At 42.9% G+C, this 14,524-nt stretch overlaps 1 protein-coding gene across 1 annotated transcript in view; it reads left to right on the top strand.

The window, feature by feature from the left end:
• The window catches only part of ARHGAP31 (Rho GTPase activating protein 31), a 125,281-nt gene that overhangs the window by 91,030 nt on the left and 19,727 nt on the right, over window positions 1-14,524 (top strand). The window contains exons 7-8 of the mRNA XM_031009703.3: window positions 7,324-7,522; window positions 10,009-10,133. Of these exons, the coding sequence (XP_030865563.1) occupies window positions 7,324-7,522; window positions 10,009-10,133 (324 nt within the window). The remainder of the gene's footprint in view (window positions 1-7,323; window positions 7,523-10,008; window positions 10,134-14,524) is intronic.

Below are 14,524 nucleotides of genomic sequence, written 5' to 3' on the forward strand. Positions count from 1 at the left end.
GTGAATGTGGTATGGTGAAATAGAAGTAGAATAACGTTCTACTAGTTATAGTGAGTTCTTAAACTCCGAGTTATTTTCCAAAAGAGGTACTGCCAGCATTCTTCTCATTGACTGTTAGACTTCATCTTTACTTTCACTGTATTTCAGAAGACCCTTATGCCTTCACTTTGAAGTCTTAGAGGAACAAGTTAAGAGGCAGCATGTTCATACTCACACATATATTCAGAATGCATTCTCTTCTCAAGAATTTCTTGAGTGCTTTGTTCTGCGCTATGCCAGGCAGTAGGCATACAAAAATGATTGTGTTTGTGGGCATCTTGTAATGAATATAATGAGCCCTAGGAGTGAATTAAACTCCCATGAACCCAGTTGGTAAAGACCAGAAATCCACCTGACCAAGAAGCTTGGTGCATGAGAGTGGTTTTCCAACATTAGTGTAAATCGAAATTACCTGAGGAGTTTGTTAAACCAAGGTTACTGGACATCATCCCCAGAGTTTCTGGTTTAATATGTTTGGAGTGTGGCTGATAATTTGCATTTCTAACAAGTTTTCAGGTGATGCTGATGCTGCTGTTCAGGTCCACACTTGGAGAATCACTGGCGCATAAAAAACCATATCTGCAATATATTTTTTAGCTGATCAAAGAACTCCTTTCCAGTTCATCCAATATTTTGGAAAAAATAGATATCAGAATAATCAGTTGCAATTAGTATCAAATTTTGATTCCTGGTATAACTGTTCCCATCTCTACCCTGTCCTCTATGTAGTTTATGACCATTTAAAAAATTATTTTATCTACATAACGTAAAATTCATCATTTTAACCATGTTAATGTGTAAAATGGTTCTTAATGTATTCACAGAATTGTACAATCATTACCGCTGTCTAATGCCATACTATTTTCATCAGTCCAAAAAGAAACCTGTCTTAGTCCGTTTTGTTCTGCTATAACAGAATACCGTAGACTGGGTAATTTGCAATGAAAGGGAATTTATTTCTTATGGTTCCAGAGGCTGGGAAGTCCAGAATCAAGGGGCTAGCACCTGGTGAGGGCCTTACCTTCTTGCTGTGTCCTCCTATGGTGGGAGATGGAAAGTCAAGAGAGTGTGAGAGTGAGGGCTGAACTTGGTTTTATAACAAACCCACTCCTACAATAATGAACTCACTCCTGCAATAATGACATGAATCCATTTAGAAGGGCAGATCCCTCATGACCTAATCATCTCATAAAGGTCCCACCTCACAACAGTGTTGCACTGGGGATCAAGTTCCCAACACATGAACTTTGGGGGACACATTCAAACCGTAACAAACCCCATACTCATTAAGCAATCACTCCACATTTTCCTCCCCCACAGGCCCTGGCAACCACTAATCTACTTTCTAGTTGTATGGATTTGCCTTTTCTGAACATTTCATATAAATGGAATCATGCAATATATGGTCTTTTGTGCCTTTTTTTTTTTTTTTTTGGATGGAGTCTCACTGTGTTGCCCAGGCCGGAGTGCAGTGGCATGATCTTGGCTCACTGCAACCTCTGCCTCCCAGATTCAAGCCATTCTCCTGCCTCAACCTCTTGAGTAGCTGGGATTACAGGTGCCCAACACCACACCTGGCTAATTTTTTTTTGTATTTGTAGTAGAGAAGGGATTTCACCATGTTGTCCAGGCTGGTCTCAAACTCCTGACCTCAAGTGATCTGCCTGCCTTGGCCTCCCAAAGTGCTAGGATTACAGGTGTGAACCACTGTGCCTAGCTGACTGTTTTTTTTTTTTTTCTTAGCATATGTTTTCAAGGTTTACCAATGTTGTTGTATATATCAGTGCTTCATTCCTTCTTATGGCTGAATAAGATTCAGTTGTATAGATATACCACATTTTTATCCATTCCTTAGTTTGGGTTGTTTCTGCTTTTTGTGATTATGTGTAATGCTGCTGTGAACATTCACGTGCACGTTTTTGTTTGAATATATGTTTTCAATTCTCTTTATTATATATGTAGGAGTGGCTGGCCTTTCTTTTTTATTTCAACTCTCCAGTTATAGATTTTTTTCTTTTAAACTATATAAAAACCTTTTTGAAAGTAAAAGAGAAGTAATATGCATACATTTATTCATTCACCCTTTTGATCCCACAAAAAATTTATTGGGGATTTACTCTACAGCAGGAACTGTTGTAGGTATTCCACATGCAGCATTTCATTGATTTATTACAGCAAACATGATAAAGTTGTTATCAACCTTATTTTATACATGAAGAACCAGAGAACCAGAATAGCTTAGTAACTTCCCAAAGCCACCTAGTGAGTAATTCGCTGCGTGTGGACTACCGAACCCAAATCTTTTAGCCCATGCTGTTTCCTTAACTCTATTCTGCCTCTGTGAGGAAAAGAATATGAAAATAGATAACTAAATCATTGTGGAGAACTAGGGTTTTTGGGAAATGTTCTTCTGGACAGCAAATCCCATCCATGACTGTTAATGTTAAGGCTGTTCCTAATTCCAACCTGAAAATGACTTTTCTCTTTGTGGCTATTGCCTTAACCATCTTTTTGTCCTGCATATTAAAATCCAGTTTACTCTTTAGCCTTTAACTCTTCATTGCCTCCAGTGCTTATTATTCACATACATTTCATTTAAAGGTTCTTATTATAAATTCTTACTGACTGATAAAGTGCCATACTTAATATTTACACAAAATGGAATAAGCCCTATTCTCTGGAATTTTAGATTTGGACAGAGTTCTGCTTCAAACTGAAAAGATTTTAGAAGTTTTCTTAGTCCATTTGGGCTGCTATAAAAAAAATACCATGAACTGGTTAGCTTATAAAGCAATGAACCTATTTCTCTCACTTCTGGAGGCTGGGAATTTCAAGATCCAAGGGCTGGTAGATTCAGTGTCTGGTGAGGGCCCATTCCCCACAGTCAGCACCTTCTCACTGTGTTCTCACATGGGGAAAGGTGAAACAAGCTCCCTTGGGCCTCTTTTATAAGATCACTAATCCCATTCATTAGGGCTCCACCCTCATGACCTAATCACCTCCTAAAGACCTCACCTCTTAATTCTATTGCTTTTGTAGGGACCAGCCCCACAGGGTCGGTGGGTCTCTCCCTGTGTGCGGCGACGAGAGAGTGTAGAAATAAAGACACAAGACAAAGAGATAAGAGAAAAGACAGCTGGGCCCGGGGGACCACTACCACCAATGCGCGGAGACCAGTAGTGGCCCCAAATGTCGGGCTGCGCTGTTATTTATTGGATACAAGGCAGAAGGGGCAGGGTAAAGAATGTGAGTCACCTCCAATGATAGGTAAGGTCACATGGGTCACGTGTCCACGGGACAGGGGGCCCTTCCCTGCCTGGCAGCTGAGACAGAGAAGGAGAGGAGACAGAGAGAAAGACAGCTTACGCCATTATTTCTGCATATCAGGGACTATTAGTATTTTCACTAATTTACTACTGCTATCTAGAAGGCAGAGCCGGGTGTACAGGATGGAACATGAAGGCAGACTAGGAGTGTGACCACTGAAGCACAGCATCACAGGGAGATGGTTAGGCCTCCGGATAACTGTGGGCGAGCCTGACTGATGTCAGGCCCTCCACAACAGGTGGAGGAGCAGAGTCTTCTCTAAACTCCCCCGGGGAAAGGGAGACCCCCCCCACCCACTTTCCCGGTCTGCTAAGTAGCGGGTGTTGTTCCTCGACACCTTTTGCTACCGCTGGACCACAGTCCGCCTGGTAACGGGCGTCTTCCCAGATGCTGGCTTCACCGCTAGACCAAGGAGCCCTTCTGCTGGCCCTGTCCGGGCATAACAGAAGGCTCGCACTCTTGTCTTCTGGTCACACCTCACTATGTCCCCTCAGCTCCTATCTCTATATGGCCTGGTTTTTCCTAGGCTATGATTATAGAGCGAGGATTATTATAATATTGGAATAAAAAGTAATTGCTACAAACTAATGATTAATGATATTCATATATAATCATATCTAAGATCTATACCTGGTATAACTATTCTTGTTTTATATTTTATTATACTGGAACAGCTCGTGTCCTCTGTCTCTTGCCTCGGTGCCTGGGTGGCTTCCCGCCCACAGCTTTGAGGATTCTATTTTAACATATGAATTTTGAGGGGACAGAAACATTCACAGCATAGCAGAAGGCATTGAATCCAATACTTTTATTTGATAGATGAGAACACTGAGGCCAAAGAGATTGTGATATCTCTAATATTCACTAAAAAATAAATGTGTATTGAATATCTCCTATGAACTAGGTGCTGTTCTAGACACTGGAGACACATCAGTGCCCAAAATGACAGAAACTCCCTGGCATAGAACTATGGTCTGGTTGGGAAAACAAGGATATATAAGTTTACAAATAAATATATTATCACTTGAAAGACAATAAATACCAAGAAGAAAACATAGCAGAGTAAGGCAATAGTCAGTGACTTGGGGGTATAATTTTGGGACAGAGTGGTCAAGGTTTCTAGAGAAGTGATCTTTGAAGTGAGACCTGAATGACATGGGAACCAGGCATGTGAGGATCTATGAGCAAATGTTCCAAAGACAGAGAACAGAGGTTGTAAAAGCTCTGAGGCAGAAAGCTTGAAGTGTTGCAGAACATTGGCCAATGTGGCTGGAACCAATGTGGCCTTCAAAGTGGGGTGCCCCACTCTGGTGGGTACCAAAGACCAAAGTAATGAGTTATGGGTGTTGGGAGAAACTGTTCAAATTTCTGTTTTCCATTTATTTTTGTCTTATACTGTGTAATTTCTATTATTTTTTATATATTTGCTATTATGCATGACACACAGTGGCATATATGTATACATATAATATGTATATGTATAATTTACAAATATATATATATATGTACACATTTTTAAATGTTTGCTATATTTTTGTAGACTACTGGGCCAGTGGGCAAACAGGAAAGGGGAAGCAGATGAAAGATCCTTTTAGGTCATGCAAAGAGATGGGTTTGTTCTCAGTGCCTTGGGAAAGTGCTGGAGGGTTTTGAGCAGGCCAGTGCAGGGTCTAAGCCTTCCAGCTCCTGTGTGGAGGAGAGGCTGAGAGGCTGGAAGCAGGGAGACCAGTTAAGAAGCTATGGCAAAAGCAGATGGGAAATCATGGCAGCCTCTACCAGCATCTTAGCAGTGGGAAGGAGGAAAGTGGCTGGGTTCCGGATGTATTTTGGAGGTAGAGTTACGAGCCTTGCTTATAGGCTGTATATGGAAGGAGAGATGCATTAAGGAAAAGAATAAATAAGAAATAACAACCCCAGGCTTTAGCTTGGGCACTGGGTGGTCCGTGGTGCCACCTACTGACACAAAGAAGATGAGAGGAGGTACCACAGTAGAGCAGAGGAGCACAGATCGGAAGCTCTGTTACAAAATGTAAAGTTAGAGATGCCTAAGCAGGGGCCAGGCGCGGTGGCTCACGCCTGCAATCCCAGCATTTTGGGAGGCTGAGGCGGGCAAACCACTTGAGGTCAGGAGTTCGAGACCAGTCTGGCCAACATGGAGAAACCCCATTACTATTTTAGAAAATACAAAAAATTAGCTTGGTGTGGCGGTGGGTGCCTGTAGTCCCAGCTACTCAGGAGGCTGAGGCAGGAGAATCACTTGAACCCAGGAGTCGGAGGTTGCAGTGAGCCGAGATTGCACCACTGCAGTCCAGCCTGGGTGACAGAGCGAGACTCCGTTTAAAAAAAAACAAAAAACAAAAACTTAACTAACTAACAAAAAAAACCATCTAATCAGAGACACTGAGCGGGCCTTAGTCCTAGGAGCCTGGAGCTGACAGGAGAGGTGGGCACTAAACTTGGTCTTCTGACCCTGCAGTTTATGTTCTTCCCATTGTTGCAGTTGCTCCCAGAGTGAGTTAATGTATGTATTTATTTTTATGTACTTTTAAGCAAATACATAATCACAAATAATCTAGAATATGTGAGAGTCTTTGAACAAATATTCAAAGTAGATTAAATTTAAATATTTTTAACCCTCTTTGGATTGGGTCAAAAGACTGTGTTAAAGTCAGAAAGTTTACTGAAAAGTTTTCAGGATCCCAGGCTATATTTAAGAGTAGTCCTACTGAATGAGTGCCATCCATGCTAGTCCTCCCCAGAAACACCCCATTGTCACATAACAGTTGTCTTCATTTTCTGTGAGGCCCTTTTTCAATGGTTTTACTTCTTCCCACCCACAGAGGGTCATGCTCTGCAAAGAGAAATAGTGCCATCAATCTGCTTTCTGAAAATACAGTGAGTCCTCCACCAAAAGTAATTTCAATTGGTCTAAATTATCCTTGAGTCTTTTTACTATTTCAGAAGTCATAGAAAACTGGCAAGGTCGCCAAAAACTAAACAGAAGCAAACTTAGACTATTTTTTAACTTAGATCAGCTTCACAACCTCAGCACTATTGATATTGAGTGCTGGATGATTCTTATTGTGAGGCACTGCTCTGCGCATTGCAGGACGTTTAACAGCATCCCTGGCCTCTGCCTACTAGACACCAATAGCACTGCCACACACATTGATGACCATCAAAAATATCTCCAGACATTGCCAGATGTCCCTGGGTGTGGAGGGGAGTGGTACACAAAATCACCTCAAGGTGAGAACCACTGACTTGGAGAAAAAAGATAATCCTGTGCATCAGTGATTGTCATCATAACTTCCATTCTTTAAAAAAAAAAAAGCCATAGAATAGGAAAGGATCAGCTACATACACTAGAAGACAACTGGGTAGTGAGTAAAAAAAACACAGGGAATAGTATAGGCTGTAAAATGTCTTCCTGTGGCAGGGATATAAGCCTAGATGATCTGGAGAAGTAGAGGTTCTAACTTGAAATGGCCTTGGAGCATGTGCTGTCCAGCTGTGGGGAGGAGAGGCAGCCTCCTGCCCTACTCTGGCAGTTAGGCTATCTCTGTGGCTGGACAGACATATTCCCATCTGGCCGAAACACTAGGCAGAGTTTTCAGGAGTAAAGACTCATTGTTGTCACTCTGGCTCACAGTGAGTGTTCAATAAATGTTTGTTATAGGAATGAATGAATGAATGAGTGAGTGGTCCCTCTCTGAAAAGTATGGAAGGTGCAGCTACCTCCTGAAGCCCATGTTTGTCCTCTGGCAGGTCTGGCCAGGACAGTCATCAGTTTCCGGTGTGCAGCCTCAGCCCCAGGCCCCACCATGCCCAAGAGAAGCCAGGGTGGCACTCAGCCCCCATCATAGGATCAAGAATGGAGGGACTGTGGATGGGGAATCTGGATGGATGTGATGAGCAGGCCTCCTCCAACACTGAGCTCTTCCATTGCCTTTACAGAAAACCGGCCCATCATGAAGAGCCTGACCTTGCCAGCCCTCTCCCTGCCCATGAAGCTGGTGAGCCTTGAGGAAGCTCAAGCCCGCAGCCTGGCCACTAACCATCCTGCTCGCAAGGAAAGGAGGGAGAACAGCCTGCCTGAGATTGTCCCTCCCATGGGCACTCTCTTCCACACTGTCCTTGAGTTACCAGACAACAAGTAAGTGGCACTCTTTTAAAAAATTCTAGGAGATGTGTGGTTGAAGAGGAAAGAGGAGGAGAGGTATACAGTCTCAGGACCAAGATGGCAGTGTGGGTTGGAGGTACCGTCTGGGTTGGGGTTTAAGGAAACATTCCAGAAGAAAAGGGAGCTGTCTCTACAACTCTCTCACCAGCAGTTGATGCCTTTATGCATGCACTGCCCCAAAGTTAACAAGACCCCTGATCTCCCATTGATCAAGCACCATTTTGGGAGAATATTATAGGGGTCACATCACAAGTCATGACTGAAATTTCTGTCTTTTTAGTGTAGACAAATCAGGCTTGGTGTTTACAAAAGGAAGTTTACTAAAAACAAAACTTTGACCCCCTCCCCGACCCTCCATCCCCACGTGACGATACAAAAAGCATAGTGTTGACAAATGGTGTCACTCTAGGCTGATAGCTCTGGGTGAGCAGCAGTTGGGGACATGCAAACCTGGCGTCCTTGTCAGAGTCTGTCAGATCCTTCCCTCATCTCCAAAACAAATCAAGCATTGTTTTCATTGGTAGAATATTTTCTTTCCTCATTTCTCCCTGTCACTTCTTCTGTTGCCACCTGGGTCTCTACCCACCCCGTCACTCATACCCCATGGTAGAAAGAAGCGGGGATTGAACAGGAGTCCTAAATTCTAAGCAGATTGTAGGTGGAGGGGCTGAAAGGCAACCTTTCCATTGAAGGTGTCATTCCCACTCTTTGGTCAGTGAAAACAGGTATGAAAACAGGCACCTCTTGCACAGGCTGCCACCTTGCACAACTAGGAGATGCCAGTCATGCTGCATGCTATAGGAATGGCATATCTGGAACTCACCTCGTGAGAAACCCATCTGTGTGCTGGAAAATATATGGATTGTGTTTTCCTGAGACTCAGCCCCACTGCTCCTTTCCCTAAGTCCCTGGAGAATAAGTCTCATTTCTCCCTGATCCTCCAGAGATCAGGAAGAATACCTTGGAAAGACTATCAAATGCATTTTCTCCGTGCTTTCAACCACATCTGGGGTGCACCATACCCAAAGGTACGCTACCCTATAAAATATTACCCAAGGATAAAAGCTTGACAAAATGTGGCCCAAGTCCAAAGGAAACCACCAAGCACTGCAAAGCTATCTCAGATGGATCATAAAAACATCCTGGGTCCAGGTATGATGACTCACACCTGTAATCCCAGCACTCTGGGAGGCTAAGGTGGAAGGATTGTTTGAGCCCAGGAGTTTGAGACCAGCCTGGGCAACATGGTGAAACCCAGTCTTTACAAAATATAAAAATATCAGCCGGGTGTGGTGGCATGTGCCTGTAGTCCCAGCTACTCGGGAGGCCGAGGCAGGAGGATTGCTTGAGCCCAAGAGGTCAAGACTGCAGTAAGCCTTGTTTGCACCACTGAACTCCAGCCTGGGTAACAGAGCGAGACCCTGTCTCTCAGCAACAACAACAACAACAACAAACATGGTGGGCTTGAGATCTGGATGTTCCATGAGAGCCCTGCAGAGAATAGGTCCTTTGTGGGACCCACAGATTGCAGGTTTTCATCCTGAAACTTCATACATTCCAGTGGCTGGGCAGAGCCACAGCAGGGCAAGGCCTCCATGGTGACCCCTGGGGTGCCAGGCTGTCTCAACGCAGCCTAGTGCTCCTCTTTCCCCATCTCACCAAAGCAGCCTGCTGTGAGGCTAAGCCAGAGGTAGTCAGTGACTACCCTCTGCGTTTCTCTGCAGCGATCATTGACCACACACTGCAGGCTGCTACTCTCCTCAGCCTCACCAGGCCAGACTCTTTTCCAGGTCGGCTTTCTCATCCAACCCTTTTCAGTCCGTGAAAGTCTTCACCAGCCCTCCCTTTGCCTGTGGATGTCCCAGCAGTGTGGCTGTAGTGCAGGAGCCTAACAGGACCCAGGTCCATATGGTCTTTAGTGTTTACTCCTGTATAAAAACTGGCCATGTGTGGTGGGTGGCCCAGTACTGTCATCCCAGCACTTGGGAGGCTGAAGCGAGAGGATGGCTTGAGTCCAAGTGTTCAAGGCCAGCCTGGGCAAGATAGTGAGACCCCCATCTCTATAAATGAATAAATGAATAAAATGAATGAATGGTGTCTTTGAAATTCCAGAACAAAAGTTCTTATCAGAATTCCCAGAATTGTTTGTTTGCTTGTGACCACTGAGATTCCTACCGATTCTTGCATCTGTTTGCCCCCACCTCTGCCTTTAATAGCACACCTTTACCTCTTGCCCTGGGAAATACAGTTTGCTGTGACTCATGAAAGCCTTGCTTGGTCACCTGGGGCATTTCTAGACAAGGTGAGAATCAAGCTTACCTTGGATTTTAGAGGGGAATTTCTTGAAATATCAGAGCCATTCATAACTGAGGACATAATTGGAATATTTGGTCTCAATTTAAAAGTCCCCTTGAAATGACAAGTTAACAAACTAACCCCTTATGCCTTGGTTCTTTTAGGCGAAAGCTCTCCAGTAAATCAAAGAAGTGGAAATCAATATTTAACCTGGGACGGTCTGGATCAGACTCCAAATCAAAACTGAGTAGAAATGGGAGTGTATTTGTGAGAGGACAGAGGCTCTCGGGTAAGAATCAACAGCAATTGTTTTATGATACAAATATTTGTTTCCTAGCTCTGCTTATTAAGTCTTTGGTTTGATCATATCAAACACACTAGCTCTGAAAGAGAAACTTATAAATTAACTGGGGGAAGAGGAGTTTTTTTCAAAAAATTTTAGACTTACCAAAAAAGTTGCAAAAATAGTACACAGAGAACCTGTATACCCTTCATGCAGCTTCTCCCAATGTTAACATCTTATATAAGTTATCAAAGCCAAAAATTAATATTGATACAATACTCCTAACGAATTTGCAGATCTTATTCACATTTGGCCAGCTGTCCCACTACTGTTCTTTTTCTGGTCTAGGATCCAATCCAGGATCTCACGCTGCATTTGGTTGTCATGTCTCCTTAACCTCTGCCAATCTAGGACAATTCCTCCATCTTTTTGACCGTGATAACTTGGAAGAGGACTGGCTATTTATTTAGTAGAATATACCTCAGGGAGAGTTTGTCCAGTGTTTTCTCATGGTTAAACTGAGGTTAGGAATTTTTGCAGAAATCCTACAGAAGTGATCCTGTGCCAGACTCAGTGTGTTATATTAGGAGGTACATGATGTCAATATCTTATTGTGTGTGAAGAGAACTGTGATCCCTTGGTTAAAGTGCTCTTTGTCATGAATTTTAGGATCCTCTGATGGTTCTTGGATGTAACAATTATTCCTATGGCATTTGCTAAATGATGATTTTCTATTAATTGGAATTCTGCTGAAAAGACCTGTCCCTTCTCCCCCAGGGTCGTGATTTTTAAAGAAGGATGCTACCCCATGGGACTTATTTCTGAGTAGTGCATAGAAATTGATACAGGAAGGAACTGAGGGAACCATATATAGTGGGGAATTTAACCAATGCAGCTGAATATGATGTCAGGAAAGAGAAGACCAAGGAAATTTTTCATAATGATCTTTAGTGTTATAGATTGAAAGTATGATAAAAGTGGAGGCAATAGTTATGAAACCAAGGTGTAAAAGAGAAATGTACAAATGCAGTGAGCAAACTTTGATTGGATCCTGGAAAAAAAACAAACAAAAAAACAAAAAAAAGAGCTGACCGAGCACAGTGGTTCGTGCCTGTAATCCCAACACTTTGGGAAGCTGAGGTGGGCAGATCACTTGAGCCCAGGAGTTCGAGACCAGCCTGAGGAACATAGCGAAACCACATCTCTAAAAAACAAAAATAAGAAAAAACGACAAAAGACAATTTGGGGAACAAAGAGGGAAAATGTGGATATAGACTGGATATTAAATGATATTAAGGAATTATAAATTTTCATAGTGTGCTAATGGTTCTTAGGAGACATATACTAAAACTAAAGTATTCAAGGATGAAGCAGCAAAATATTGACACTTTCAAATAACTAGCAAATTTTAGGTAGGTAGATAAATATCAATATAGAAATAGATAATGCAAATATATGGCAAAATGTCAATAATTATCAAAACTAAGGTGGTAAGTTTAAGGGTGGTAGGTTTCTAAATGTTTGAAATTTTTAATAGAGATTTGGGGGAAAATTAATTCCTATAGGAAATATGTGAGATAATATTTTTAACGACTTTCCTCAAACCTGGTGATAATCACATGCCAAGGATCAGAAAGTCCAGATGTTAGAAATCTTCGTGTTTGCCTGTTAGAGTAAGGAGGGGTGTCACAGTACAGCAGTTACAACGATTTAGGCTGTAAATAATGGCAAATCAATTCAATCAACTTATGCAGTGAGGGAATTTACTGGCTTCTGCAGTTGAACACCCTGATAGAGGGAAGGCTTCAGGGGGTTTAATACAGGGGCTCTGTCATGATTTCTCCATGTTTTCCCCAGCTGTCCCAGCTGTGTCCCCCTTTGGGTCAGCTTCATCCCCAGACTGGCTTCCTTTGCTGTGGCAAAGTGGCTGTAGTAGTTCTAGGTTTTCCCTCTGACTATCCCTCTAGGTCCAGAGGGAGAAAGAACATTTCTGGTAGCTTGCTCCTAAGAGCAGGGCCTTCTTTTCCAGAAGGCCTCATCAAAATTCCCCTTGTCTTGGTATCCTTCACTGAGCCACATGGTTCAGTCCCTGTTGTCAATGGTGTGCCTTGTGCTGATTGGCTTCAGCCTGGGATCCTGAGCCAACCCCTTGCATGAGGAATGGGACTCACACCCAAGAAGTACAAGAGCTATGTGCGAAGGGCAGAAGGGAAATGGATTCTGGGTCTGCATCTGTAATCATCATATGGCAAAACTTAGCTTGCACAAAATGGAAAGATAGCCTGAATGAAGAGGGCAGGTTGCCACAAGTATGGCAAGACAGATGCAAATCAGAAAATAGGATTCTTAAGGGAGAAATTGGGGAGAAGAGTACCTGACCAGAAACTCCTAATCTATGAAAAGAGATTTGCTTAAGCACGTCAAAGAGAGAATTTCAGTTGCAGAATCAGTGGTACAGCCATGAAAGAGGTTCACCAGTAATAAAAAGTCAAAAAACAACAAAACAAAACAACAAAAAGGAAATAAGTGGTTTGCTTTGATCTTAGGAAGATTTCCACCCCCATGTGGTTTTCAAAAAGAACAATTCCGAGGCACTGAATCAAATGTTGGTAAACTCACAGGCCAGGGCTTCTCACACCTGGACCTCAGAATTGCCCACAGAGTGGATCACACCATAGCAATTTTGCCTCAGAAGTTCTGTGGTGAGGTCTGAGTATTGGTAATTTTCTAAAAGCTCCCCAGGTGATTCTGATATGCAGCCAGGGTTGAAAGTCACTGGCTTATGATCTTATGAACAAACTAATCAGATCTTCACTAACTGGATGCAGCAGTGAAATTCAAGAACTGTCAGTGTCAATATAAGTGGCTCCCTGTGGCCTTAACTATTGCCTGAAGTGGTTTCTTTTTACCAGAAGAATATTGCTGGCCACTCTGGAAAATAAAGACCAATAGGCTTTATGGTCATAACTTTAGTGGAATCTGTGATTAAAGTTAGGCCATTGAACCCTGTAACAAATGTAATCCACCAGTGTGGTCTCTGTAAGTGGCACGTGAGCTTGCTGTTGAAATATGCAATGTGAAAAGGGGAACCAGTGGATTAACATATGTAAATATATGCTTTAAAATCCCATAAATAAGGACATTTAAAAAATTAATTCACCATGAATAGTATTGGGATTGTTTTGGGTGGGGAGGAGTTGGTGAGGGGGTGTTTAACCATATCTAGAAAATGAAACAGGTAAGAAATAAAGTATAGGAAAAAATGGAGAACTGAATTAAGATGCACAGACTTTAGAGCCTTCCAGATATGTGTATTTTAATTGATTCCATATAAGTTTTTTGTACATTATTAAAGAGAAAGAAGAGTTCAGAGAACCCTCCAAAATGAACTGTGAGCAGAGAAATCTCAAAGCCATATGGCTATAGCAGGTCCAGGCTCACCTTTGAGTAACACAGCTAAGAGAGGAGGACTCAAGGACACAAAGGCTGCCAGAAAACTGGGGAGTACACCTCTGTGAGGCCAGGCCAAGGTCCCAGACAGAAAAATGTAATATAAATATAGTCATAGGCCACAGGAGCCTGAGCTCTTAGTTAATCTCCAGAAAGGAGGGCAGGGAATGCTTGGGGACTGTCCCCCAAGCCACATCTCGGATGTGCTGCTGTGCTCCGCAAGGCCACAAGGAACTGCATCATGAGAAAGAGGCTTCAACACCAAAGGTGGACACCGATGGACCTACAGACAGAGCTGCTGCCCGGCCTCTGTGACACAGTCAGGGGCACCTGATCACTGCCCATCAAGGTTGACATGTGGAAACCAGAGAAATTCCAGAAATACAGCTCCTGGAAAACAAAGGCAGTGCATGTCCTAGAATACACAAACAAAGGGATGCTGACCAGGTAGTTTCAGGGCAGTAAATCAATTTATAGATTTGTGGAAATAGCAGATCTTCAAAGGATAAGAATTCTGGGGCACATTGGAAGTGAGGAGGTGAAAGGCAATCTCTGCCTTTGCAAAGGATTTGCATGAAGGTGGCTGGGCATCCCACAGTGGGCCCCAGAAAGAGAGAAGCCCCAAGCTGGGAGACCAAGGGGCTAATTCAGAACCTCCCAGAAGGAGCAGGTTTGGATCAAGGAGGAAGAACAGGGGAACTTTAAACAAGAGACAAAAACAAGCTTGAGTTACAGCTCAATTTTGGTTAAAGCCAACTCTAACTGCTTCTCATAGAACCTTCTCCTGTCTTCCCTTTTGTTGCTGAGCCCTGATCCATCCTGAATAGCAGCAACAACAATCGATAATTATTACTTTTTAATGGGTACTTACTCTATTGCAGATTAGTACAATATAATTACCTTACAGCCATTACCCATTTAATCCTCACAACAACTCTATTTTTTCT

This window comes from Gorilla gorilla, chromosome 2 (genome assembly GCF_029281585.2).
Source record: "Gorilla gorilla gorilla isolate KB3781 chromosome 2, NHGRI_mGorGor1-v2.1_pri, whole genome shotgun sequence".
NCBI classification, from domain to species: Eukaryota; Metazoa; Chordata; class Mammalia; order Primates; family Hominidae; genus Gorilla; species Gorilla gorilla.